Source organism: Numenius arquata, chromosome 14 (genome assembly GCF_964106895.1).
Source record: "Numenius arquata chromosome 14, bNumArq3.hap1.1, whole genome shotgun sequence".
NCBI lineage: Eukaryota > Metazoa > Chordata > Aves > Charadriiformes > Scolopacidae > Numenius > Numenius arquata.
In genome coordinates, this window is record NC_133589.1 from 6775009 (window position 1) to 6797651 (window position 22643).

The 22643-nt window shown below is 54.9% G+C and overlaps 4 protein-coding genes and 1 non-coding gene across 6 annotated transcripts; 3 read left to right on the top strand and 2 right to left on the bottom strand.

Moving 5' to 3' along the window:
• The first annotated feature begins 1532 nt into the window (after window positions 1–1532).
• On the top strand, window positions 1533–6731 carry LOC141471892 (testis-expressed protein 2-like). Its single transcript, XM_074158624.1, has 11 exons — window positions 1533–2435; window positions 2591–2791; window positions 2894–3191; window positions 3346–3560; window positions 3753–3926; window positions 4035–4134; window positions 4298–4430; window positions 4538–4675; window positions 4919–5131; window positions 5237–5357; window positions 6114–6731. The coding sequence occupies exons 1-11, from the start codon at window positions 1533–1535 to the stop codon at window positions 6237–6239; spliced, it is 2622 nt and encodes an 873-aa protein (XP_074014725.1). The 3' UTR covers window positions 6240–6731.
• Window positions 6732–7205: 474 nt separating this feature from the next.
• On the bottom strand, window positions 7206–15625 carry RPL3L (ribosomal protein L3 like). 2 transcript variants are annotated; one of them, XM_074158644.1, is made up of 10 exons: window positions 15480–15625; window positions 14422–14614; window positions 13594–13762; window positions 12568–12703; window positions 11255–11441; window positions 10543–10703; window positions 10154–10255; window positions 9407–9502; window positions 8810–8929; window positions 7206–7321 (listed from the first exon to the last, which is right to left on the bottom strand). In XM_074158644.1, exons 1-10 carry the CDS (start codon window positions 15480–15482, stop codon window positions 7265–7267), a joined length of 1224 nt encoding a protein of 407 aa, XP_074014745.1. In that variant the 5' UTR covers window positions 15483–15625; the 3' UTR covers window positions 7206–7264. The 2 variants fall into 2 exon arrangements, with proteins under 2 accessions (XP_074014745.1, XP_074014746.1); XM_074158645.1 differs by lacking the exon at window positions 9407–9502 and having other exon boundaries at window positions 7208–7321; window positions 15480–15498.
• A 71-nt stretch (window positions 15626–15696) lies between these two features.
• Window positions 15697–18558, top strand: NDUFB10 (NADH:ubiquinone oxidoreductase subunit B10). Its single transcript, XM_074158647.1, has 4 exons — window positions 15697–16282; window positions 16812–16950; window positions 17299–17438; window positions 17749–18558. The coding sequence occupies exons 1-4, from the start codon at window positions 16135–16137 to the stop codon at window positions 17847–17849; spliced, it is 528 nt and encodes a 175-aa protein (XP_074014748.1). The 5' UTR covers window positions 15697–16134; the 3' UTR covers window positions 17850–18558.
• RPS2 (ribosomal protein S2) lies at window positions 18272–21742 on the bottom strand. The gene is made up of 8 exons (XM_074158646.1): window positions 21576–21742; window positions 21269–21427; window positions 21023–21112; window positions 20462–20569; window positions 19679–19852; window positions 19436–19595; window positions 18873–18964; window positions 18272–18522 (listed from the first exon to the last, which is right to left on the bottom strand). The coding sequence occupies exons 2-8, from the start codon at window positions 21422–21424 to the stop codon at window positions 18442–18444; spliced, it is 861 nt and encodes a 286-aa protein (XP_074014747.1). The 5' UTR covers window positions 21425–21427; window positions 21576–21742; the 3' UTR covers window positions 18272–18441.
• A 259-nt stretch (window positions 21743–22001) lies between these two features.
• Window positions 22002–22126, top strand: LOC141472061 (small nucleolar RNA ACA64). Its single transcript, XR_012463530.1, has one exon. It is a non-coding gene; the product is annotated as a small nucleolar RNA ACA64 (small nucleolar RNA).
• The last annotated feature ends 517 nt before the right edge of the window (window positions 22127–22643 follow it).

Sequence of the window (22643 nt, forward strand, 5' to 3'; positions counted from 1 at the left end):
ACCAGAGATACTGGGGATGGCTGTGGCACGGCACCACTGGGAAAACAGCATGATGAGGGGCAAGTGGGGGTCCCAGCTACCCCCCACCTGCCGTGCTTGGGTGGGAGGTGTATGGGGCTCTGTGGCATCAGGGAAGGGGTCCCTTTTCAGGCGCAGCTCTACCGCTCATTTTCTTCTGCTCGCTCCATGTTTTGGTGTTTCGGTGCTTTGCGCAGTGCCCTGGACTGCTCCGTCTGCCGGAGGGTACCGGTGGTGCCGGCAGTGCCAGCAGCCTTGCCGGTGGGCTGGAGGGCACCAGCCCCACAGCCAGGGTTTCTGCAGGTGCTGGGTACCACCAGGGTAACCACCCACTGGTTATTTGGGGTTAACAAGTGGCTCCTGCGAATCAGAAGCAAAGCAAGAGACACAAAGCGTGAGATTATATAAATGGAGCTGGAGGCAGCTGCGGCACAGCCTGTAATTAATTCGTGGCAGAGAAGTGCTTTGAAGATCCAGGGCGACGCGGATGCTGGGTGTAAGACAGATCAAGGGGCAGCACCCACCAGCGGCAGGGTCCTGCTCAGCCCTGGCTCTCCTGGGACGGTGTCCCCGCTCCTGCCGCAGGGATGCTGCGAGGGGAAGGGGGCAGTGGTGGAGCTCGAGCACCGCACGAACCTGCTGGGTGCTGGGCTTGGCCCCGCAATGGCCCTGCAGAGCCCATCCTGCATCCTCCATCCTCCCTCCCAAAATCACACAGGGGGCACAGCTCTGGAGCTGGGCCACCATCCAGCTTTGGCAGGAGTGCAGCAATGGAGGGACACGGTGGCATTTGGGGACGAGACAACACTTGCCATGGCCAGGAACACACTCAGGGCTGCAGAAACTTTATGTGTTAGGAAAACTTTTGTGCTCCTCCAGGGAAAACAGAGATTACAGACCCCCTGCTTCCAGAGCATCCTCACACTGAACTGAGACCACAGCTCAGGCTTGCTTCATTTCAGGTTCATGCAACGCATTAAGCAAGGGCCAAACCACTGTTGGTTAAGCCAGAAACATTTAGAGGAGTCAGAGAGTCCTGCCTGCTGGCGTGGCATCCCTCCTCACAGCCCCCGCAGCTGCACTGGGACCAACATAATGCCCTGGTGTGGGAAAATCCTGCTGCAGGGCTGGCTCACAGCTACAGGTTCTCAGAAGCCCCATTGCTAATTGCCTGGTTGAGGTTTATCCTTGTTATACAAGCGGTTCCCCCCACGCTGTCATTGAGGTCGTCTTACCCTCATGCCTTCTCCATCCCATCCCTGCTGGGACGCACAGGGAGAGCCACGAGCTGCCCATCTGCTGGCAGCTCTGTGGCCCCAAGGACATCCCGAAATAGGCTGGAAGGTGCCCAGCCCATGGTGATGGGGTCTCCAGGGGCACCCCACTCCTGCTTGGTGGCTCATGGTGGTGCTGATGGGGAAGGCAGGACTGGGGCAGGGACATGCTGTGCCTTGAGGTGGCACAGAGCTGAACTGCTTCCTCCTATTCCCTCGGCAGCACCGGCACCGTCGGCAATGCGAGCGATGGCAGACCAGGCTGCAGTGGCAGCAGACACCTCTCCAACCCTGGCACCTTCCCCGGGCTCACCTCGGTGTGGGGACACTGATGGGATAACGCCCCATCCCACCAGCACCAGGGAAGACGGTGGCAGCCGGGATGGCTGTGGGCTTATTTTTGCCGTGGATGGGGACGTGAAGCCTCTCCCCTCACCCCAGTCTGGGGGCATGCTCCTGGCCGACCTCCCACGGGCCCCCCAGCCCCGGCTGAGCCCAGCCAAGTCCCGCACTGCCCCATCCTCCCCCAGCGTCTCCCCATCGGAGAGCCGCGCCGCCCTGCTCCGGCTGCGGGATGCCAGACTGGAGGACACCAAGAGGCGGCTGTCAGAGGCCGTGCAGGAGCCCCTCAGCCGGCTCAGCCGCCTCATGGCCGAGGAGAGCAGCCCCATACACCGGGCGAAGGCAGGCACTGGGAGTCAGGAGACGGGGAGCAGCCCCAGGCAGGTGGGGGGCAGTGGGGCTGGGGGACGCCAGGTACGGGACTGGAGCCCCTGGGAGCCCACCCTGAACTGCCGCTATGAGATCTGCTCCTACGGGGACGTGATCCAGGTGGTGGAGGTGGCGCGGAGGGATGCTGAGTCCCAGCTGCCACCCCATGAGGAGCCACCCCCAGCACGGCCGGGGGGCACAGTGCCGGGCAGAGCCCTCGCCTCCATTGCCCTCCTTGCCTACGGCTACTTCATCCTGCCACTGCCGCCCTACGCTGCTGGCCTCTGCCTGGGGCTCATCTGCGGGCTGGTGCTGGGCTTCCTCACCGTCCTCCTCCTCCTGCCGAAGCCTCCACCGGTGGCACGGGGACCACGGGGCCGCCTGCGCCCTGAGCTGCTCCTGGGCGAGCCGTGGGAAACTCATCACCTCCAGGTAGGAGAGGGGAGGTGCGGGATGGGGCGCTGGGTGGCAGCTGGAAGGGAGCCCAGGGCTTGGGGTGCAACTCTGAGGGGTGCCGAGCCCACGGTGGGTGCTGCTGTCCTGTACGGCACAGCGGGAAGCAGCCAGCTCTATCTCCTCCCACCCAGGGCTGGATGAACCAGCTGCACGTCTACGACCCTGAGCTTTTCCACCCCTCGCTCACGCATTCAGTGCTCGCCACGCTGGATGGAGCCACCCTCAAGCTCTCCTACCCCAAGAGCAACATCCCGCGCCGAGCCACCTTCGAGGAGGAAATCCTGGATGCCGTCTTCATCAGCCACCGCTACTATGACCTGACTGATGCCAAGGTGAGTCTGGCGATGCCAAGGAGACTCCTATGGGAGTGGGGGACTCTTGCCCTTGTGGGGGCCCCTGGTGCCCTGGCCTCACCACCACTCTTGGTGTTGCAGGTCTTCCTCTGCCCCCCCAGCCTGGCCAGAAAGCGGACATGGAACAAGAAATATCCCATCTGTGTCCTCCTCCCCGACCCAGTGGACATGGAGTGCAGGAGCAGTGAGGAGCATGACGTGGAGCCGCAGAGGGATGAAGGGACGAAGAAGTTGCTGGGCCAGGACATCCCGGGGGATTGCAAGGAGAGATGCCTGTACCTCTTCGGGCGGACAGGGAGGGAGAAGGAGGAATGGTACCAGCACCTCGTGCGAGCCTCCCGTGGGACCCCCAGCAGCAGCCACGGAGAAGCCAGGGCAGGTGAGAAGCAGCCATCATGGCCTCTGCTCTGTGCTGGGACTGGTCTGGGGTGTCATCACAAGTGCATTGTGGCACGTCACCATGTGTCCATCATGGCCAGAGAACACGACACCTCCCATGCCATCCTGATCTGCTCATTTCCTCATGTCCCCAGGCATGGGACCAGCTCCACGGAGCAGTGGCAGCAGCAGCGCAGGGAGCGCCGAGGACATCCCCTCTGCCATCCCACCCAAGGACCTGGAGGGAAACGTCCAACAGATTTTCCTGGATTACAGCACCTACATGGCACGATTCATGCCAGCGCAGGCTGGGGGCAGCCCAGACCGGAGCCCCTCTCATGGAGCACTGGGCAGCCCCACGCCCACCAAGGTGAGTGGGACAAATCCAGCGCTGGGAGTGGAACACGAGGCTAAATGGGGGCTGATGGACCCCATGTGCAGCCACTTCCAGTCCTGTGGTTCGTCTCCTCCCTCCCAGCACCGTGGTTTGAGCAGCCAAGCCAAAGTGCAGGTGAGCATCCAGCCAGCGGGTCCTACCACTCATGGGGTCACCTTCCTCCAGGGGCTCGTGGCTTCTGTCCCTCCGCAGCCTGGCGAGGACACGGCCAGGCGCAGCGAGGTGTGCATGGCCTGGATGAACGCACTGGTGGGGCGCATCTTCTGGGACTTCCTCCGGGAGCAATACTGGGCCGAGCAAGTGTCCAACAAGATCCAGAAGAAGTTGAGCAAGATCAAGGTGAGAGGCAGGAGCATCATGGCATCCGGAGGAGCCCCATTGAATCCCAGAGGCCCTATGGAGGGTGCCAGGCATGGTGACCATCCCCATGTGGTTTCCCTCCATCAGCTCCCATATTTCATGAATGAGCTGACGCTGACAGAGCTGGACATGGGCACATCCATCCCCTCAATCCTCAGTGCCTCCAACCCCACCATCAATGACCGAGGTAAGAGCCCTGCAGAGTGGCAGGAACCCCAGGGCTGGCTCCATGGCAGCTGTTATTGAGGTGCCAGCCCGGTCCCCAAAGCAGGGAGGTTTCGGCAGGCATGCGAGCAGCCCTCAGTCCCTGCGGTGCTGACAGGGGCTCACCCTGTCCCTCTCCCCGGCAGGGCTCTGGGTGGACATGGAGGTCACCTACAGCGGCTCGTTGCAGATGACACTCGAGACGAAGATGAACCTCTGCAAGCTGGGGAAGGAGAGCGCTGCAGAGGAGAGCAGCCTGGCAGAGGCGGGTGGAGAGGGGTAAGGAGATTGCATGGCTGGGTTTCATCCTCTTCCTCCTCTTGCCTGAGCAAGGTGAGAGGGTGCTGGCCCCAGGGCACCCCCATGATGCTCCCTGGGGCTTGCAGGCCCAGGCCACGGCTGATCCTGCTGGCAGACAGCGACGCAGAGTCATCCAGCGCTGGCTCCTCTGACGAGGAAGACATCACCACTGTAGAGCCCGTAGGAGCCCTGGGGGAGCGGGTCCCACCGCCCAGCACTGAGGGGTAAGGAGCTGTTTGGGGACCATGCCATGGGGTGGATGGGGAGATGCTGGGGGAGGCACGGCACTACACCATGGGGCCAGTTCCCCGGGGATGGCACACACAGGCACCCGGCACATCGTGGCAGCCCTTCACGGGGGACTCCTGTCCCCATGGGGTGCCCACAGCAGATGGCTGGGGGGTGCCAAAACCCAACACGGCTCTGGCTCTCACCCCACTGCGGAGCTGCGGCTCCCCTCGCTTTAGCCACATCAGCGGTAACAGCACCAGCCGGAAGATCCTGCGCTTTGTGGATAAGATCGCCAAGTCCAAGTACTTCCAGAAGGCCACAGAAAACGAGTTCATCAAAAAGAAGATCGAGGAGGTTTCCAACACGCCGCTGCTGCTGACGGTGGAGGTGCAGGAGCTGGCAGGCACCTTGGCCGTGAACATCCCTCCGCCTCCGACAGACCGTGTCTGGTACCAGCTCTCCTTCCTCCAGCTCCCCCTGCTCTCGGTGGCTCAGCCAAGGAGCCAGCTCTGGAGCTTCGGGAGATGATGCTTTCTGCCTCTTTCCCCTCACAGGTACAGCTTCCGAGTCCCACCCCAGCTGGAGCTGAAGGTGCGCCCAAAGCTGGGTGAGCGGGAGGTGACATTCCTCCATGTCACTGAGTGGATTGAGAAGAAGCTGCAGCACGAATTTCAGGTGCCTGTCATGAAGGTCTGGGTCCATTAAAGGGCTCAGCAAACCCTGCTGAAGCATAGGCATTGATGCCATCAGGGATAATCAGCCCTCAGTTTGGGCTAGGGCTGTCTCTACAAAAAGCCAACATCTGACCTGGTCTGTCCAGCTTGGGACAGTCAAAAAACATGCCCTGAGCAACCAGCTCCAAGCGCTGGTGCTCTGAGCACTAGATTGCTTGAGGAAAAGGGGTTTCCTCCCAGTATGTGCAGCCCTGCCCCAAGCAGGGGGATCAGGAATGTCAGCAAGTCCCAGGCAAATTCCCCCCAAGAAGGGCTGAATTCACCCATTCACTCGGTTTGGGGATGTTTGGGAGAATTACCATCCATCACAAGGTACCCACTGGTTTGTTTTCTGCCTCTCACTTTGAGACCTCTGGTCAAAGAGCAGAAATATCCCCATAGATATTTAGGTACCCAAATCCCCCCAAAGAGCTGTCATCTGAATGGCTTCAAAGTGCTGGTCCCTGCCCTCTGCCGTGACCACCCCTTGAAGCCACCCACAGGTGAGCAGGGTAAAGAAAAACTGCTCTTGCTCCTCCCCACCCTGAGATATCCAGAGCTGGTAATCAGGGATGGGAGCCCAGGACCTTCTGTTCACAGTCCCAGTCTGACCTGAGCTCCTGTGGCTCCTGCCAAGGCCACTTCCAGGCAGGTGTGTCACCAGTCAGGTAGTGGTATTCGAAACCACTTAATTTTTATTCTGGATTCCTCTTTTCAGAAAATTTTGGTGATGCCAAACATGGATGATCTCATCATTCCCATCATGAGCTCTGGTCTGGATCCTCAGCCACCCACTGGGGGACTGCCCAGGGACCTACCAGCCAAGGGGGAGAAGAGGCCTTGAAACACAGCCCCACCAGGAGGGCAGAGACACTGCACAGAGCTCAGGGACCTCATGGGGACACGGAGCCAGCCAGGGCCTGGTCACTGACTGCACCCAGGGCTATGCCGTGGGGTCTGAGCTTCTCGGTTCATCTCATCCTCAGCACTTTTGTAGATGAGCCTCCTCCTTAAACACCGCAAGCACACGTTCAGAGCAGAACCAGACCCGGGGTTTGCTGGAGACCCAAGAACTTCATGTACCTCCTACCAGGTTCCTAGGACTCCTGGTCAAGGGGACAGCTCTGGACCAGCAGAGGACTGGGTTTCCCACTGTCTGGTTCTGAAAAAGGACACAGGACACTCAGACCGGTTCTGCACTGAAGGAGTTGTGATCACCGCTGATCCAAGACATCACAGCTCCAAGACGCATCTCACCCTCCCCGCAGCTGGACTGCACGGAAAACATGGGTGGGAAATGAGTCCAAAATCCAAATAAATCCATCACTGCCCAGTTTTACCTCGCAGCCATCTTATCGTACACAAGTTCCCACATCTGCTGAGGATGCCGGCTGGGATCGTGGGGCTTTGTGCAGAGAGAAGTCCACAGGTCATACTTTCAGCTCAGCAAAAGGAGTGTCTGGGTGTGCACATGTGAGAGGTGGTCAATGAGACTGGGCAGGTAACAGGGAGGCCCTGTATTCCCAGCAGAAACTGGGGCAGAAGTGCTGGTACCTGCTCTGCTCTCCTCTGGAAGAGAGGAAGGGGAGTCTTCACCGTGGTTTGGGTGGAAAAAATTCACTGAGCAAGGGAAAGGGAGGATCCAGCAGACAGAGCAGACTGTCCCGGTTAGTCTCTGTCCATATGGGCCAACCCCAAGTGCTATTTGTCCCATCCTCACCTGCTGAGGAGCCTCAAGGACACGCTGCTGCCCACAGGCAGCACTGAATACAGACAAGACACCCTTCCAGAAGGAAGACAGGCAACAGGCATGGCTTGAAGCTTTTTTATTGAAGGTGCCCAGTTATGTAGCCTTGCACATCTCAGTCCTTATAGCTCTTCCTGTCCTCCTGGCTTCCCTTTCACCAAGTGTTTCTTCTGAGGGCCCTAGAAGATAGCAGAGAGGAGAGATCTCAGTGGCAGACAGACGTGGCCTACAAGGCTGCATGTGAGCTGCATGGAGCAGAACTGCAGCTATCGCCCCTTTCTGCTGTGCAAGGCTGCTCCTTCTCTCTGCTCCAGCTGGGAGCCCTGTGCCACCATTCACTGGCCACCTCCGGGGCCTCCCTAGCCCTGCAGGAATCAGGAGCAGAATATGGTTGCCCTTGCACAAGGGGTTTGTTTCTCTGGACATCACAAAAGCAGCCAGAGAGCGGCAATGAGTGACCTGCTCTGAGCCAGGGGGCTGGCCTGCAGTGAGCCCACTGTGGTGGAGCACTTCTGAGCTGCTGTAGGAACCCTGGAGGAGGCAAGGCCTCCCACAGCCAAAGGCACAGATCCTCATCAGCCAACTCAACAGAGCTGGAGGGGTTTCCACCAGCAAAGAACTGGGGTTATCCCAGACCAAGTAAGTCCTACAGGAGCAGATGGCAAGAATTACTTATGTGTCTCTGCTTCCAGCCAAATGTAAAGTTTTGCCAGTGTACAGGGGGGGAAACTCTCACCCCACAGTAGAAAAGGACAAAGAAAACATCTGCAACCAGGTAGAACCACCTCCTGTCACTAAGGTCCACGTCACAGCTACTCAGGACTTGCAGCGACAGCAAGAGCAGAATGCAGAACAAGCTCCTAACGCTGAGATAAAGGAAAACAGCTTAACCTCTAAAGAGCTCTGCAAAGGCACCGCGTAGCCAATCCCCCCTCCCAGGGCTCAGGAGGCTTAGCCAGTTTCACATGGGATTTCTAGCTGACAGGCCAGATCCAGACACGGTTTATATCCGCGTGGTATCCAGAGAGTTGTTTTCTTTCATTTCTGCTGGCTGAAGGCCTGGCTTACTTAACGCTTCCTCAATTTCACATTCAGACTTGTGCACCAGCCTGGTGTAGGTTGCAAAACTATGCAGGAAACTCTGCTTGTTTTGGATTTATTTAATTTATATTTTTTTTTTGGCCCTAGGTTTAAGAAAAATATACTGCTCAGCCTTTTTGAAAGCTTCCTGACAAAAGAATCACAAATTTGTGACTGAATTTGACCCAACCTTTTCCTCTTAAGAACATTAAAGTTATAAATCATTCCAAACAAATCAAAGAAATGCACAATTACGGGTGAAAGGGACCATATGTCCAAGGCAGGGCCTGCCAAGTTAACTGCTTGTTTAAAACATCCTGTGGTGAATGGAAACTGGTCGGCCATATGGTATATTATTTGCTAGTTGGGTTGTCTTGGATCACTCGCACAACCATCGTGGTCTTCCTTAGCATAATATCTGCTTGTATGAATTGAATTCATGCCTGTCTTTTATGCAAGACAGTCCTGATCACTCATTTGGCTGTCGCTATATCGAGAAGCAGATGCTTGGTTGGAGTCAATCAGTTGCTTCAACCCCAGCTGCAAGCACAGCCCGGGAGCTGGAGCCGGCACGGAGCATAACTCACCATGAAAGCCCGCTTCTCCTGAGCTGTCTGGAAGCAGCCATGGCCAAACTTGGAAGTAGTATCGATGAATTTGAGTTCAATGGCTTCCTGAGACCGGCGGCTTGTGTGCACCAGAAGGGACTGGAAAAGAGGAGTTACAATGCATCAGGCTTACCTTTACAGCAAATCCGGACATCTGCTCTGATGGAAGCAGGGTTGAAATATCCTAGGTGCATCCATTAGAAAATAGCTCCATGAAAATCTGCCTTCTCAGAGAAATGCCCAGGTGGCAGGTGATGCCTTGGATTGCAGAGCAGCTCTGAAATGAGCCTGCTCTTCACTCAGCATTTCATTTCCTCACAATCTGCTTATGGCCAAGGTTTCCCATTGCAGCCACACAGGCTTCCAGCTTCTGTCTCCACAGAGAGTACACCTGACTGCACATTCCCACAAACCATCTGACTGGGAATGGTCTCGCTGAGCACCTTGCTCATGTGCTACATGCCCTCTGCAACCCAACCAGTCTCCCTGACCAACATTTGGAGGCAGTGGCGTTCTCCACGTGGTGAATCTCTTTGTGGAGAGCTACAGCCCATCTCTCCCCAGCGCCACTCTCACCTTACGGAGGGTGAGCACACGCTTCTTCGTGCCCACGACGCAGCCTTTCAGCATGAGGAAGTCATTGTTGACCTCCCCATAGTGAGGAAAGCCACCCTGTGGAGAGAGGCAGAGAGAGGGTTGGCAGGCAGGAGAGCTGGAGGGGAGCACACATGTTCACAGGTGGCTTTTTCTAGGGAAGGAGAAGGCGGTGACTGACTGTCCTTCCAGCTAACAACACTCTGCACCCTTCAGGTTGCCTGCTCAGGACCACCAGAGCATGTCAGCCACACTGACAGCATCATCCCAGCTAAGGAACAACCCTCATGAGCTGGGGAAAGAGCAACCCTGCTTCCTACCCTGGAGGATGCAGGGAACAGCAAGCAGAACTGGCTAGACTCCCACGTTAGCAGTTTTTTATATGCAAAAGTGAATTTTTAAACCAAGTAACAAACATTTATCTGTTAAGTATCAGATCTTTAATGATGTCACGTATTGTTCCTCTTCTTTTTAAACAAAGTTGTCAGTTTCTGCCCAGGTTATCAGCTGAAAAAGAAATGTTGGGGTAAACCAACAGGCCTAAAAAACCACCACACAGAGATGGGTTTCCATGTCCAGAACATGAGGAAAAGAATCACTGCATTTCTTTCAGTGAATTTCCTTCAAATCATTTCCTATGCACTGACCTCCAGCCAAGGAATTACTTCCCTGGCTCAGATTCCTGTAGCCAGGGGGCAGTCACAGTCCTGTTACCCCCTCAGCCCTTACCAGAGGCGTAATGGTCTTCTCTGTGACATCGTAGTTTGTCGAGGCATTGTTCTTCACCACTTTGCCATCCTCCACATGGATCCCACGGCCAATGCGGTAAATCTAGGAAAGGGAAGGAAATTGAGATGGCAACTTTTCCACCCCCTTAGTGAGGGACATCACAGGGACAATGCGTTATCTACCAAGATGTGTCCCCCTGTGATGTGTGCCCTGAGTATGGAAAAAGCACCAGGAAAGACAAGGAGAAAACAGCACTACAGATCTCTAGGGAAACATCTGAGAAGCTGGGGGGAACAGAAGCCACCGTGCAAAGAAGGATGATGACAGCACAGAAGGAAGGCAGGCAAGAAGGTACAGTGGTGCTCTGAGGGAGACCACCTGGGCCATACCTTCTTGTTGAGCTCTGTGCGGTGGTGGTAGCCCTTCTGACCAGCCCGAGCAATGGAGTAGCCAACCCGGGCCGGGTGCCAGGCTCCGATGCAGGCAACTTTGCGCAAGCCCTTGTGCGTCTTCCTGGGGAGCTTCTTGGTGTGCCAACGGCTTGTCACCCCTGGAAGTGTGACCGGTCAGAGCAGTGAGAACACCAGGGAGATTCAGGGCTGATGTCTGAGTGCTGGGGAGGGGACAGTCTCATCACTCTTCTGCAGTTCTTGGAAGGCACCACGTTGGAAGGAGACCAAGAGCTGTCACCACCATGAGAGGCCAGAGCACAGAATTGTTCTCACTTCCCATGGATCTGATCAGACTGTGATATGTTCCTGCTGAGCACATCCACGCGCACGCACAGAAACACCCACACCTCCACACACATGGGGTTTGTGAGAAGTGCAATGGCTTAACGTACTCACAATGCCTCTGAGCCTCCTGGGAAGACTTTGGGCACAGCAGAAAACATGGCCTTTACTGAGATTAAGGAAACCAAACTGCTACAATGGAACTGCATGTCATGATAGAGGTCCAGAGGCTCTTTGCTACTCCCTGTGCAATAAGTTGGTGCTTTCTTAGCATGGCTAACGCTCCCCTCCCCCAGAACTACATTGGAGTGGTGCCATAAGAGAAGGACAGAACCAAGTGCTCAGCAAGGGTCTCCCTGCTCTGTACCTTTCATCCCATGCCCCTTGCTCACGCCAATGACATCAATCATCTCGTTCTGGCTGAAAACGTTATGCACGGAAACCTGCTTCTCCAGCCTCTCACGAACCCAGTCAACCTTCTCAGCCACCGTCCCACCATTCAGCTGGATCTCCATCACGTGGGCCTTCTTCTGCCGCAGCGGGAGCAGCTTCATCTGCATTAGACAGTGCATTAGGGCAAAATGTTGTCCCTCACTTCTCATGCGTGAACATGAAGGAAGGGCTGCATAACTCACCACTTGGGGGGGGGCACAGGAGGTGAGCAGGGCCAGCACTCCTCCCTGCCACACTGTCAATCCCTTTCATAACAGCCAGCATCCTGGGTCAGCAGCCCTACACATCTCTTGGACCCAGCTCCTTGTCCTTGAGCTCAACCACCCCAGTGCCATTCAAGGCACATTCAAGTGTCTCCCCACCCATTCAAGGCAGGAGCCAATGCACACCCTCTCCCCAGGGAGCACAGGAGCAGGCCAGCCTCATCCTACCCCAAGAGTTAAGCACAGTAGTAGTAGCCATGGTAAAAGCCCCAGAGGAGCCCATCACCAGAGCACCGTCTGAGGCTGCCATCAGCCAGGATGCAGCTCTGTGCTCTGAGCCAGAGTCAGCGCCTCTCTTTTGGTCATGTTCCACCTCTGCACCCAGACTGAGTAGTTATTTCTAGTTCCCACCAAGAGGTGCCGCCGCTCTCTTCCAGTCCCAGATCCTGTGCAAAGCCCCTGCCAAATCACCACAACGGGACTGTCAGGGTTTGTGCCAGCCACAAGTGAAACCTTCAGCCAGCTTAGCTCTCCAAAGTAGCCATTAACTCCAGGGATCAGTATGAAAATGGGCCCTGTGTATCCAGCAATCAGCATCTGGCAAAACTGTGCCTGCCCATGGGTTATTTTTGCCCAAACATTCGACACCAGTTGCTAATTTGAGGTGATCATGGGGCCTAAGGTCCCTTGCTGACACCGGGCTCACCACCTGCTGAGGCTCCGCACAAAGTCTGCTCTCTTCCACGGGGAGTGTGGACTCCCCAGCGCACCAGAGCCACAGCCCCCTCTGGCAATCCCCCCGCAGGGAACAGTGTTGGTGTCAGGAAGCAGCTGGAAAGGTCAGCCAGCATCTCCCATCGCCTGCACACCCTGTCCCACACTCTCTGACCGGCGTCTGCCTGCTCAGCCTTCTGTGACCCCACCAAGACACCCCAGTCATCCCAGCTCCCAGGCCCTCACTTTGCTCCCCAGCTGAGGAAGACCACGAGCCCCCCTCGCACACCCCCCGGGGGGAGGCTCTGACCTGCGTGTGCGCAATGACACGAATGACCTTGCAGTACTTTTTCATAGCTGTAAAGTCCTTCTCCAGCTGCTTTTTGCCATCCTCATCCTGCCATTTCTTGCAGTACTTGGTGAATGCCTTCTTCTTGCTCTTGTGCCTACAAGAGAAGTGTTTATCATCCAGCAGAGCTGAATGGTGAAGTGCTTCTGCACTTCGCTGTGCCCCGAGACAGTACAGCGTGGGGGGACCTACAGCGTGGGGGGACCAATGACCTCGCCAGACACTTCCCTGGAGGCACAAGGTACCTGTGGGTACCCAAACCCCTCCCCGGCTGCCGGGGCCACGACACAGGGCTTTGAGGTGAGAAGAAGAAAGTGAATAATGAGCTGTGAAAAGGGCTGGTAATTCAAACCTTTTTGCAGGAGGAATCCAGTTGTCTCCCACTGACTGGCTCAGCGCCATCAAAATACAAGCGCAAAATCAGAGCTAAGTGGAGAAAGGAGAAAACAGGCTCCGACAGGGATCAGAGGCATGTGGTGGGTGGATCTCAACGGCACTTTTACAGGAGACACGATTCCTACAGTTATGAAATTCATGTTTCCATTTTCCTCTCCACTGGTGTGGGATTTTGGGGTGTTGAAGTTTACAAGGGCCAGGGGTCACATTCTGCATCAATTTTTCCCCTGACAGATCTGATTTTACTCCCCTCGTTTGCTGCCAGTTTAATGGGGAGTAGATGGGCCCGACCTACACAAAGGAAAACGAACCTGCAGCACGCGCTGCCATATGATATTGTGGAGAGAGCTAACTTAGTTCAACTATTAGAATAAATTTACATATGCATATGCTGATTCCCAGCATCAAGCTGTTTGCAGTATCTCTGTGCATGACTAAATAAATAGCAGTTTCACTCCACCTTAGGGCCAGCTGCCAGTAGCTGAGCTGTTTGCGATGGCTGGGCATCACAGAGAGCCTGTGGGGAAGACCTGCGAGGGACTCCCCACTTGCAGTGTCCCACGGACCCTCTTCAGCCACAGAGGCACGTACCAGTTCTTGTAGAAGCGCCGTCTGCACTCATCGCTGATGTGCTCAGCAAAAACAGTCTTGAAATTCCTCAAGCCCTTTGGTGTTTCTATGTACCCCACAACTCCCACCACCACCATCGGGGGGGTCTCAATGATGGTCACAGCCTCCACCTCTTCTCTTTTGGAGATCTCTGCAAGATAGCAAAGGGAAATGGTGGTCAACATCATCTAGGATGGGATCGTTCCCTGGACCCATTCATGGCCCATGGCATTACAGCGAGCAAGCAATGTGCTGGGGGCAAAGTTGCTCTCTGCGCTCACAACCAGCCTCGGCCCTTCCATCTCCCATGGCCGCAAGCCCTGCTGGAATCCCACGCAGGGTTTGACCCCCAGACATGGAACAGGTTAGACCCTGTTTAAAGATGGTTAAAGACACACTTTAAACCATCTTCCCCAGGCTGGAGGAAGCAGTACATTGGATGGTTCCCACTTTGGAGTTTGGCTCCAATCCCGTGGGCATCCCAGAGGGTAACGTTATAAACTTTCCCAGCAGGACATTCCAAACCCAGGTTTTGTCAGGTAGTTACCCTGCAGAGTCCTTCTGCCAGCAGGATCCAACAAACCACCAGCCACCGTAATGGTGTGGGGACTTCGCAGGAATTCTCAGATTAAGCCCACGCTGGCCATGAGCTGGCCTTTGGCCATCCAAGATCTGGACGGCATTACAGGCGATAGCCCAGAAACTGTGTGCTCCACCACCCATTCCCAGGAACAGCCTTTCCCACTAACAAGTCTGTTCACTCATGTCCCTCCTGGATGTGGTTCCCCGCCTCCATCAGCCAAGCCTTACTGAGTCCAGGCCTGTGCACCTCCCGCACAGTGTGTGTCATGCCAGCTTTGTAGCCCAGGAAAGCTGTCAGGTGGACTGGTTTGCTGGGATCATCCTTAGGCCATGTCTTCACCTTCCCTCGGTGGCGACGGCTTCGCTTGTGGGGGAGGAAGCCCAGGTGGCCATGCCTGGGAGCAGAGAACTTGCGGTGGGACTGCAGAGAGGAAGAACAAAAAAGATCAGCTTCACTTTCAGGTCCCAGAAGATGCCGGGACTGAAAGAACAATGGGAAATCTACCCTTTAACATGAGTGAATGCTGGAGGGATTCTGGGCTCTTCCTCAATCCCAACATGAGAGAAAGAACTCACAGAAAGGGATTTTGTTCAGGTTTTCATCATGTGCATGGAAGGATTTAGTAAGTTTCTGGACATATGAAGCCAATTAACTAAAAAAAAACTTGAACATGATCTCCCTTCTTCTGCTTGAGGACTTTGAAGGAGAAATATGTTCTTTAATAGGTCTGCCCTTCTGTGATGTTAATTATAATGACTTATTTTGTATTCTGCAGCACCAAAAGGGCCTGCTCAGAATTCATGGGCTTTGTGTCATCAAGGCAAATGGCACCAAACAAGCACAGCTAACAATCAGAAGAATTGGGGAAGGATGCCCAAAGGAATTAGTAATAAGAACATGCACAGGTTACATATGCACCTTGAAAACTAAATTAGAAGAGCTAAATATATAAACTCCAATCGCAAGGTCATGCTGAGTCAGGCACAGGGAAAGCAACAGCGCTTTAGAGACATGGACAAGTTCTCACACAACTGGCTTCAAGGCAGGGGAACTGGGGGGTCAGCCCAAGCAGCGAAGGGTTAGATCTACATCCACTGCAACTCCCCCCTCGCTAACATCAGTCCTGGTACCGGCTTGCACTTTCCACCAAGCGTCTTTTCCAGCCCAAGTGGAGCTCTGTCGAGCTCAAACCCATTTCAGCTGCACTTAACGTGGCTGGGAGCCCAGTCCTGCTGCCTGTCCCTCCGCACACAACCGAAAGGTAGCAGAGCCCAGCCGTACAAACCATGGGACGTCTTCAGCCCAGCTCAGCCGCAGAAAGAGGCTGTCAGTAAGTGCCTCCCCTGTCTAATACTTGAGATGGTTCTCGGTCTGAAGACACAAATTTAGCTGCCTGCTTCACCCGGGGCTATATTCATTTCGCGCTGGGCCAAGCTGGCAAGTTTGGACATAACAGTTGCGGTGTGGTAAAGGTCAATCGCCGGTGTCTCAGTTTACACTTCTCCCTCCTAAACAACTTAAACGTGAATGGCAGGAATTAGCACAGCTTCCTAACAGGGCACCGCACACCCAGAGCAGCCAACACCGCTGGGCACCCCAAGAGTGGTGCAGCTGGTAGAGACAACCTAAAAATCCCTCCATCAGCCCAGGGAAGAAGGACTTTGTGATTCTGACTGGAAAATAGGTCGAAGGCAATAGATGTGGTGGTGAGGGCGGGCTCTGCTGCTCCTCCAGGCCGGGGCGTGAGGCGTCTGAGGTAGGCCGCAGGGCAGGGCACGGCCACGCCAGGAGGGGGAAACGGACTACAACTCCCAGCATGCACCAGGCATAGATGAGCATGCGCAGAGCGGCGCCCTCTGACCCCGCCGTCCCCCGCCGCCGGGGTCGTGTAGGGCGCCGCCATCTTCTCCGCGCCGCCCGCCGGGCCCGCCGCCGCCACCATGCCGGAGGACAGCGACTGGGAGGCGTACAAGGTCCCGCCGACCCGCACCCCCGTCTCCGAGAGGACCACGTCGGTGCCCAACCCGGTTACCTTCTTTCAGACCGTCTTCAACTATGTCGTCGACGCGCCCGTCACCTTCGTCCGAGGTACCGGCGGACCGAGGCCCTCCCCGCTCCCCCCGCCGTGCCGGGGCGGCCGGGCCTCCTCACTAGCGCCGCTCTGCGGTGCCCGACGGCTGCGGGAGTCGGGCCTCGGGATGGCACGGGGGCCAGGGGCAAAGACGCAAGGACGGCGGGACAGGCATGGGGAGATGGGAGGTGACAGGGACCCAGCATAGACACTGGGACAGACGCAGGGAGATGGGACACAGACAAGCACACAGCACAGACATAGGGACAGAGAAGGACGCAGCATGGACACTGGGACAGACACAGGGAGATGGGGGACAGAGAGAGGGATGTGGGATGCAGACAAGGACAGAGGGACAGACACGAGGAGATGGGGGACAGACAAGGACACAGGGGCCAGGAACACCGTGCTGGATGCGTATGGGCCCTGCTGCTGCAGCACGGCCCAGGAAGGCAGCAGCAGGACAGGGCAGTGAGGCCACAGCAGGCACTGGGGCCACGCTGGCCCTCGCTGGCCAGGGGACTGACCACAGGGCTGTCCCTGCAGAGTGGATCGAGCGCCAACAAGCCAAGAACAAGTTCTACTATTACCACCAGAAGTTTCGCCGCGTGCCGGACCTGAGCGAGTGTTTGGAGGGCGACTACCTCTGCTTCTTCGAGGCCGAAGCGCAGTGGAGGAGGGACAGGTATGGCTGTCACCGCTCTGGTTACTCAGCCCTGGGAACCGCAGCAGTTGGCTTGAACTCACAGCATTTCTGTGAAGTTTGGGGTGTTGAGGCAGCACCTCCTGCCCACCCCATTACAGAACACCCATTTCATAGTCCTGTGCTCCCCCTGCAGCACAGCTGAGCTGGGTGGCATTAGGACACATCCTCCTGTGTAGGAACCTCCTGGTTCCTACAGCACTGCTGCAGGACAGGCCACTCTCTCCTGTAAAAACCCAGAGCTCACCTTCCACAGGGTGTCATAGCCGTGTGTTCAGCTTTTCTGTCATCTCTTGGCTGTGGTTGCATCCATCATCATCTTCCCCACAGGATGGTTGATCAGGAAATCGTGGAGATAGTGCGGGAGAGGCTGGGCGCATGTAAGCAGAGGGAAGGACCCAACCAGTTCCAGAACTGTGCCAAGGAGGTGGAGCTGCTGGCACAGGTCACCAAGGCCTACCAGGACAGATGTGAGTACAGCAACAGCCCTGCGCACCTCTGCTGTGGCTGTGACTGCACATGGGAAAAGGGGGTCTTAAACCACTTCCCAGACTTAGAATCATAGAATGGTTCGGGTTGGAAGTGACCTTAAAGACCATTTAGTTCCAATCCCCCTGCCATGGCCAGTGACACCTCCCACCAGACCAGGTTGCTCAAAGCCCCATCCAGCCTGGCCTTGGACACCTCCAGGGATGGGACATCCACAACTTCACATGGAACAGCAGCTTATTTCTTTTTAGCTGCTGAGAGGCACTCTTCAGACATTTACTTTCTTTCTAGATGGTGATCTTGGTGTCCATGGAAATGCAAGGACGTGCCTGATGAAGCAGAAGCACAGGATGATGGAGGAGAGGAAGGCACAAGCAAATGCATCTCAGTAGATCTAAATGGTTAGCACCTTGTGTGGTGCTTGTGTGGAATATATAGTGCATGTTGCCTCTTTGAACTCTGATGCTGTTGACCTCTACAATAAACGCACAGCCCAGACACCTGCCATACAACCAGAATCTAGACTCATTCTTTGAGTAAATGTGCAAATATTTACAGAATTCTTCCCATTCCTGTTGATTTTTTACCATCCTCTGAACCAGCCCCTCGCTCCAGGCCCCCCTGACTGCCTTATTGGCATTTCCCCTCAGGAGCTCTCCCCCACCTCCATCAACCAACAGAAACTCTGCTGCCCTGCCCAGCCCTGGGGGAGAATTCCCTCAGGGTAAAGATTACATGTAGGACAGCACATAATCTTCAGAGCTGGTTCTAGGCCCCATTTAGGATTAATACGTGATTAACGAGGATCAGTGTAACGTAACATACTATTTCATTCAGCAGATGTTCAGGCTCTGGCCTGCAGACGTGAACCCACTCAAATCCCCAGCAGAGATTTAATCCATCTGCCTAAGGCATCAGCTGTCCCGTCAAACCAATCACAATTTCTTGTTCACTGATCACTTTATTGTCTCATACAAAACCCATTTAAGTCGTTGCCACAGCAGCTGCCTGGGTTCTCTGCACCGAGACTCTGGTGTGGGTCTTTGCCAGATGATCAGTGAACTCCTGCAAAAGTAATAAAAACAGTGTTTTATTTTCTCGAGCCACTATTGTGAGTTTCTCATCACTGCATCCCTTCCCAACAAGGTGTGTATGCAGGGGCTAGGGCAGTTCAGATACAACTTGTATTTTTATTTAATACTTCAAAAGCTTTCCTTTGTCCATGAAATGCCATTTTCAAGTATTACTCAAAACTGCATGCTTAAAAAAAAAATAATCACAGACTACCTGGCAGTCAGCTCTGACTGCAGCACCACTCTCCCAGTACCAAACTACAAATTCTTTGGGTACGGCATCTGAACTTTCCAGGGTGGGAAGGGAAGGATTTGAGCTGCAAAGTGCAGAAATGCTCTTACCTGGTAAGGAGACTTGGTGAAGACAGTCTCTTTCCAGAGGTCAGGGGTCAGATAACTGTAGGTCTTGGAGATGGCATCGAAGGTGGCTTTAGCTACAGAGAGAAGTCAGACATCGCCCGTCACTGCTACAGAAATGGCTCAGTAGTACCTGGCCAGGCTGCTCCAAAAATGTAGAATTTAGGAAGAAACAGGGAGACCATAGCAAGGTCTCTCTGATACATACACCCAAAACTCAAGTTTCTTTCTCTCTCCATTTACGACAATTGCACTACTTCCAACAAGTGCAATCGCGCAGATTGGGAGATTGTTGTTTTTTAAATATCAATGCACAAATAAAAAGACGATTTGTTGCGATTAACTTTTACAGACCTTCATGACCACCTACAGCGGGGCTAACCTGCAGTGTAAAAGGTATCGGCAGAAGTCCTCGCTTCTGCTGGACTGCTAGGTTTTGGTTCAACACAAATTAAAAAATACTACAGAAATGGGCACGTTTGGTCCCTGTCAATTATAAGAACAGCAATATATACAGCTAAACTACCACACGAAAAGCTAAAGCTCACCAAAGTTTCCGAGGGTGGCAGTGCAGCCCCTGGCTGAGGTGTAACAGTCATCAATACCCGCCATCATCAGCAGCTTCTTGGGGACAGGGGCAGACACGATCCCTGTCCCACGGGGGGCTGGGATCAGACGCACCAGGACAGAGCCACAGCGGCCAGTGACCTACACAAACACAGCGGGTTACGGCTCCCAAAACACACACCATAGCACCACCACCAGGACCAGGCCCAGCAAGTCCTTCTTACCTTGCAAGGTACGGTGTGGGGCTTGCCGATCTTGTTCCCCCAGTAGCCTCGTCGTACTGGTACGATGGATAACTTGGCCAAAATGATCGCCCCACGAATAGCAGTGGCGACTTCTTTAGAGCATTTGACACCAAGACCAACGTGGCCGTTGTAGTCCCCGATAGCGACAAAAGCCTAGGATTGAAAGGAGAGTTTTCAGCGGTGGCTGCACTGCACGGGAACAGTCTCTCAGCAGAACACAGTCCATCAGGGTCTGTCACCAAGGACAACCCCAGGTGTGTGCTCGGCACTGAACAGTCTCAGTTCTCTCCAAGCACAAATCAAAACACCACCAGCTATAACTTGCACAGCAAAGGCCACAGTTCAAGAAGCCCATTTTTCCCCTTAGAGCTCATCCTCCAGTTAAAAAACAGCTATGGTTGAAGAACTGGGATTCAAATTCATGATACAGCCTCATACTCATCAAAAGTCCCAATAATTTCCCGAACAGCATTCCTTCCCTACACCTAAGACTCCTCTCTCTACCACAGCCCCTGTAAAAGCAACTTTATTTTGCGCTAGCGCTGTTTCAAATAACATTTAAACATATTACTAGGGTTCTAAAGTCAGTAACAAAAACTTTGTAAGCTACACAAGCAGATCTCCAAACCAAAATATTTGCTAGGTACTACAGAAGAAAATACAAGTATTTCAATTAGTTTATCAACATGATACCCAAAAAAAAAAAACCTGGTCAATACACACAAAGCTTTTAGATGTGAGAAAGCAGAAAAAAAAGGCTACCTTAAACCTGGTACGCTGACCAGCACGGGTCTGTTTCTGGACAGGCATGATCTTCAAAACCTCATCTTTCAGAGAAGACCCCAGGAAGAAATCGATGATCTCTGATTCCTACAAGAGTCAGTCATTTAACCCCACACAAGGTCACTTTTTAAACAAACCAAACACAGCTAATGAAGCTCCTACAATTTGAGCTCAACAATCTTATACATATATATTTAAAGCAATAAGTACTTGAGTATATTAAATTTTGCAGACAAACTTATTCTAGCTTGCTAGGCAACCCAACGCAGCAAACTAAAAAATTTTTTCCATCACTGAGCAAATCAATTACAGAAAGACTTGGGCAACGTTTTGCCATCCCCAGACAAGGCAGCGCACAAAACCCATCACGCTTCACAACAAATGATGCAACTTGTAGCCCTCAGGTTCTACTGATAAACGCCTCTAACTCAAACGCACTTAATCTGAGCACCCCAAACAGTAAACGCAGCAACTCCTGGGAGCTCTGCATTTCAGGTTAAGGTTCTGCTACGCATTACTTTAACATTCGCAGCAGCTTACCTTGATTGGAAGCGAGAAGAGATAGATCTCTTCAAGAGACTTTATCTTCATATCCTTGACCAGGCGACCAAGCTTGGTGACAGGAATCCACTAAGAAAGAAATCCGGGGAAAAGGGTCAGCGGCAGCCCCCCAGGGGAACCGGCTGGCTTTCCCCTCCGGCTTCCGGGATGGCAGCAGACGGAGCCCCGCCGCCGTTGGCCCCACATAGCCCGTCCAAGCCCCCTCCAGCTCCGGGTTCCACTTACTTCCTTATCTTCGGCCTTGCCTCCACGGGCCCCGCGGCCTCTCCCTCGGCCCCTACCGCGACCTCGCCCGCGGCCCCGCAGCCCGGTCCCGAAGCCGCCGCGGAAGCCCCCTCGGGCCGCTCCTGCACCTCCCGCAGCACCGGCGTCGTCCGCCATTTGCTACAACAATGAAGGGCGCGTTAGCCGGGACGCAGGGCCCAGAGACGGCCGATGCGGCCGGGCGCGGCCACCCCCGGCCCCGATGGGCGCGGATGGAGAGCAGGCCGCTCCGCTACCCCGCCGCCATTCTGCCCGCCGCCGCACTTACGTGTTCTCTCAGAGTAGAAGGCCTGGCCGCCCCACCGCTCGCTATTTATACTCCGCCGGGGGTCTCGCGAGAGCACGCCCGCCCCGCGCGCTGAATGAGAAATACGCTGCGGTGCAGAGCGGCGCCTTCCGCCCACTTATACAGGTTGCGGGGCGGAGAGACCCACCGGCGGCCGTGCGCACGCGCCCGGCTATAAATAGGTGCGCACGCGCATAGCGCTCAGTCTGAGGCGCGGCGAGGGTAAGCGTGGGGGCATGGGGAGTGTGGAGTATCCTCTCCTCTGTATTCCTTGAACGTTAAAAAAAATCAATCACTCTTGGGGCGTGTTTATGGTGCCGTCTCAGCCGGTGTCGGGCGGGGCGGGAGGGCCTCGGTGAGCAGCCTGGGAAGGTGCTTCGGAGGTTGGGTTACGCGCAGGACCCAGGCGCAGTCTGAAAATCACTTCGGGTCTCTCGTGGCCCCTGGTGAGATAACTGTGCCGACAGCATAGGGAGCATTAAGCTTATTGCCCACGGTAACGTGTGGGGAGTGAAACCCATGTTCCCATAACCCTTGTACTGAGCTGATGTCGGGGGAATAAGGTGTGCTGAAGCCATGGCCGTTTCTCAGAGTTAATCTTTCCTTCTACCAGTAGGTGCTGAGCGCGGCCCAGGACCGTTCGGCCTCCCCGGACAGACGGAGCTGCTGGGTACGGGGCGCCATGTGCGCGTCCGATACCTTCAGATGGATTCCCGTCTCTTCGGTGAGCCGTGCGGAGCAACGGGGGTGGGCCGCGACGGTACTCACAGCTGGAGCGCTCCGAAATGATTCGGTTCTGTATTTATTTTTTTTTTAATGTGCAATAAAAGATTAATTATTGGAAAGCTCGTTTGTCAAGTCTCTCTATTTGTTGTTGCTGTTGTCTTAAAAAAAAAAAAAAACTTAAAAAAATCCCACTTTTCCCTGCGGTTGGACCTGGGGAGTCGCTTCCTTGGGGCGGGGAGGGAGGGAGCCGCTCGGTAACGCTTCGGAGCGCGGGGGCTGCTCCGGGCCCGGCGGCACCGGCTGTTACACCCCCGCCATCCCGGA

Bases quoted from the DNA above. Each gene is read 5' to 3' on its own strand.
- LOC141471892 (XM_074158624.1), top strand. From the start codon at position 1,533: ATGCGAGCGATGGCAGACCAGGCTGCAGTGGCAGCAGACACCTCTCCA. The intron at 4,135-4,297 runs GTAAGAGCCCTG...TCTCCCCGGCAG, and splicing joins CCCCACCATCAATGACCGAG to GGCTCTGGGTGGACATGGAG. The intron at 5,358-6,113 runs GTGCCTGTCATG...TCCTCTTTTCAG, and splicing joins AGCTGCAGCACGAATTTCAG to AAAATTTTGGTGATGCCAAA.
- RPL3L (XM_074158644.1), bottom strand. The intron at 13,763-14,421 runs GTAAGGCTTGGC...GCTATCTTGCAG, and splicing joins GGTGCACAGGCCTGGACTCA to AGATCTCCAAAAGAGAAGAG. The intron at 12,704-13,593 runs GTACGTGCCTCT...CTTCTCTTGTAG, and splicing joins CGGCGCTTCTACAAGAACTG to GCACAAGAGCAAGAAGAAGG.
- NDUFB10 (XM_074158647.1), top strand. From the start codon at position 16,135: ATGCCGGAGGACAGCGACTGGGAGGCGTACAAGGTCCCGCCGACCCGC. The intron at 16,283-16,811 runs GTACCGGCGGAC...CTGTCCCTGCAG, and splicing joins GCCCGTCACCTTCGTCCGAG to AGTGGATCGAGCGCCAACAA. The intron at 17,439-17,748 runs GTGAGTACAGCA...CTTTCTTTCTAG, and splicing joins CAAGGCCTACCAGGACAGAT to ATGGTGATCTTGGTGTCCAT.
- RPS2 (XM_074158646.1), bottom strand. From the start codon at position 21,424: ATGGCGGACGACGCCGGTGCTGCGGGAGGTGCAGGAGCGGCCCGAGGG. The intron at 21,113-21,268 runs GTAAGTGGAACC...TTTCTTTCTTAG, and splicing joins GCAAGGCCGAAGATAAGGAA to TGGATTCCTGTCACCAAGCT. The intron at 19,853-20,461 runs GTAGCCTTTTTT...TTTCAATCCTAG, and splicing joins GTCAGCGTACCAGGTTTAAG to GCTTTTGTCGCTATCGGGGA.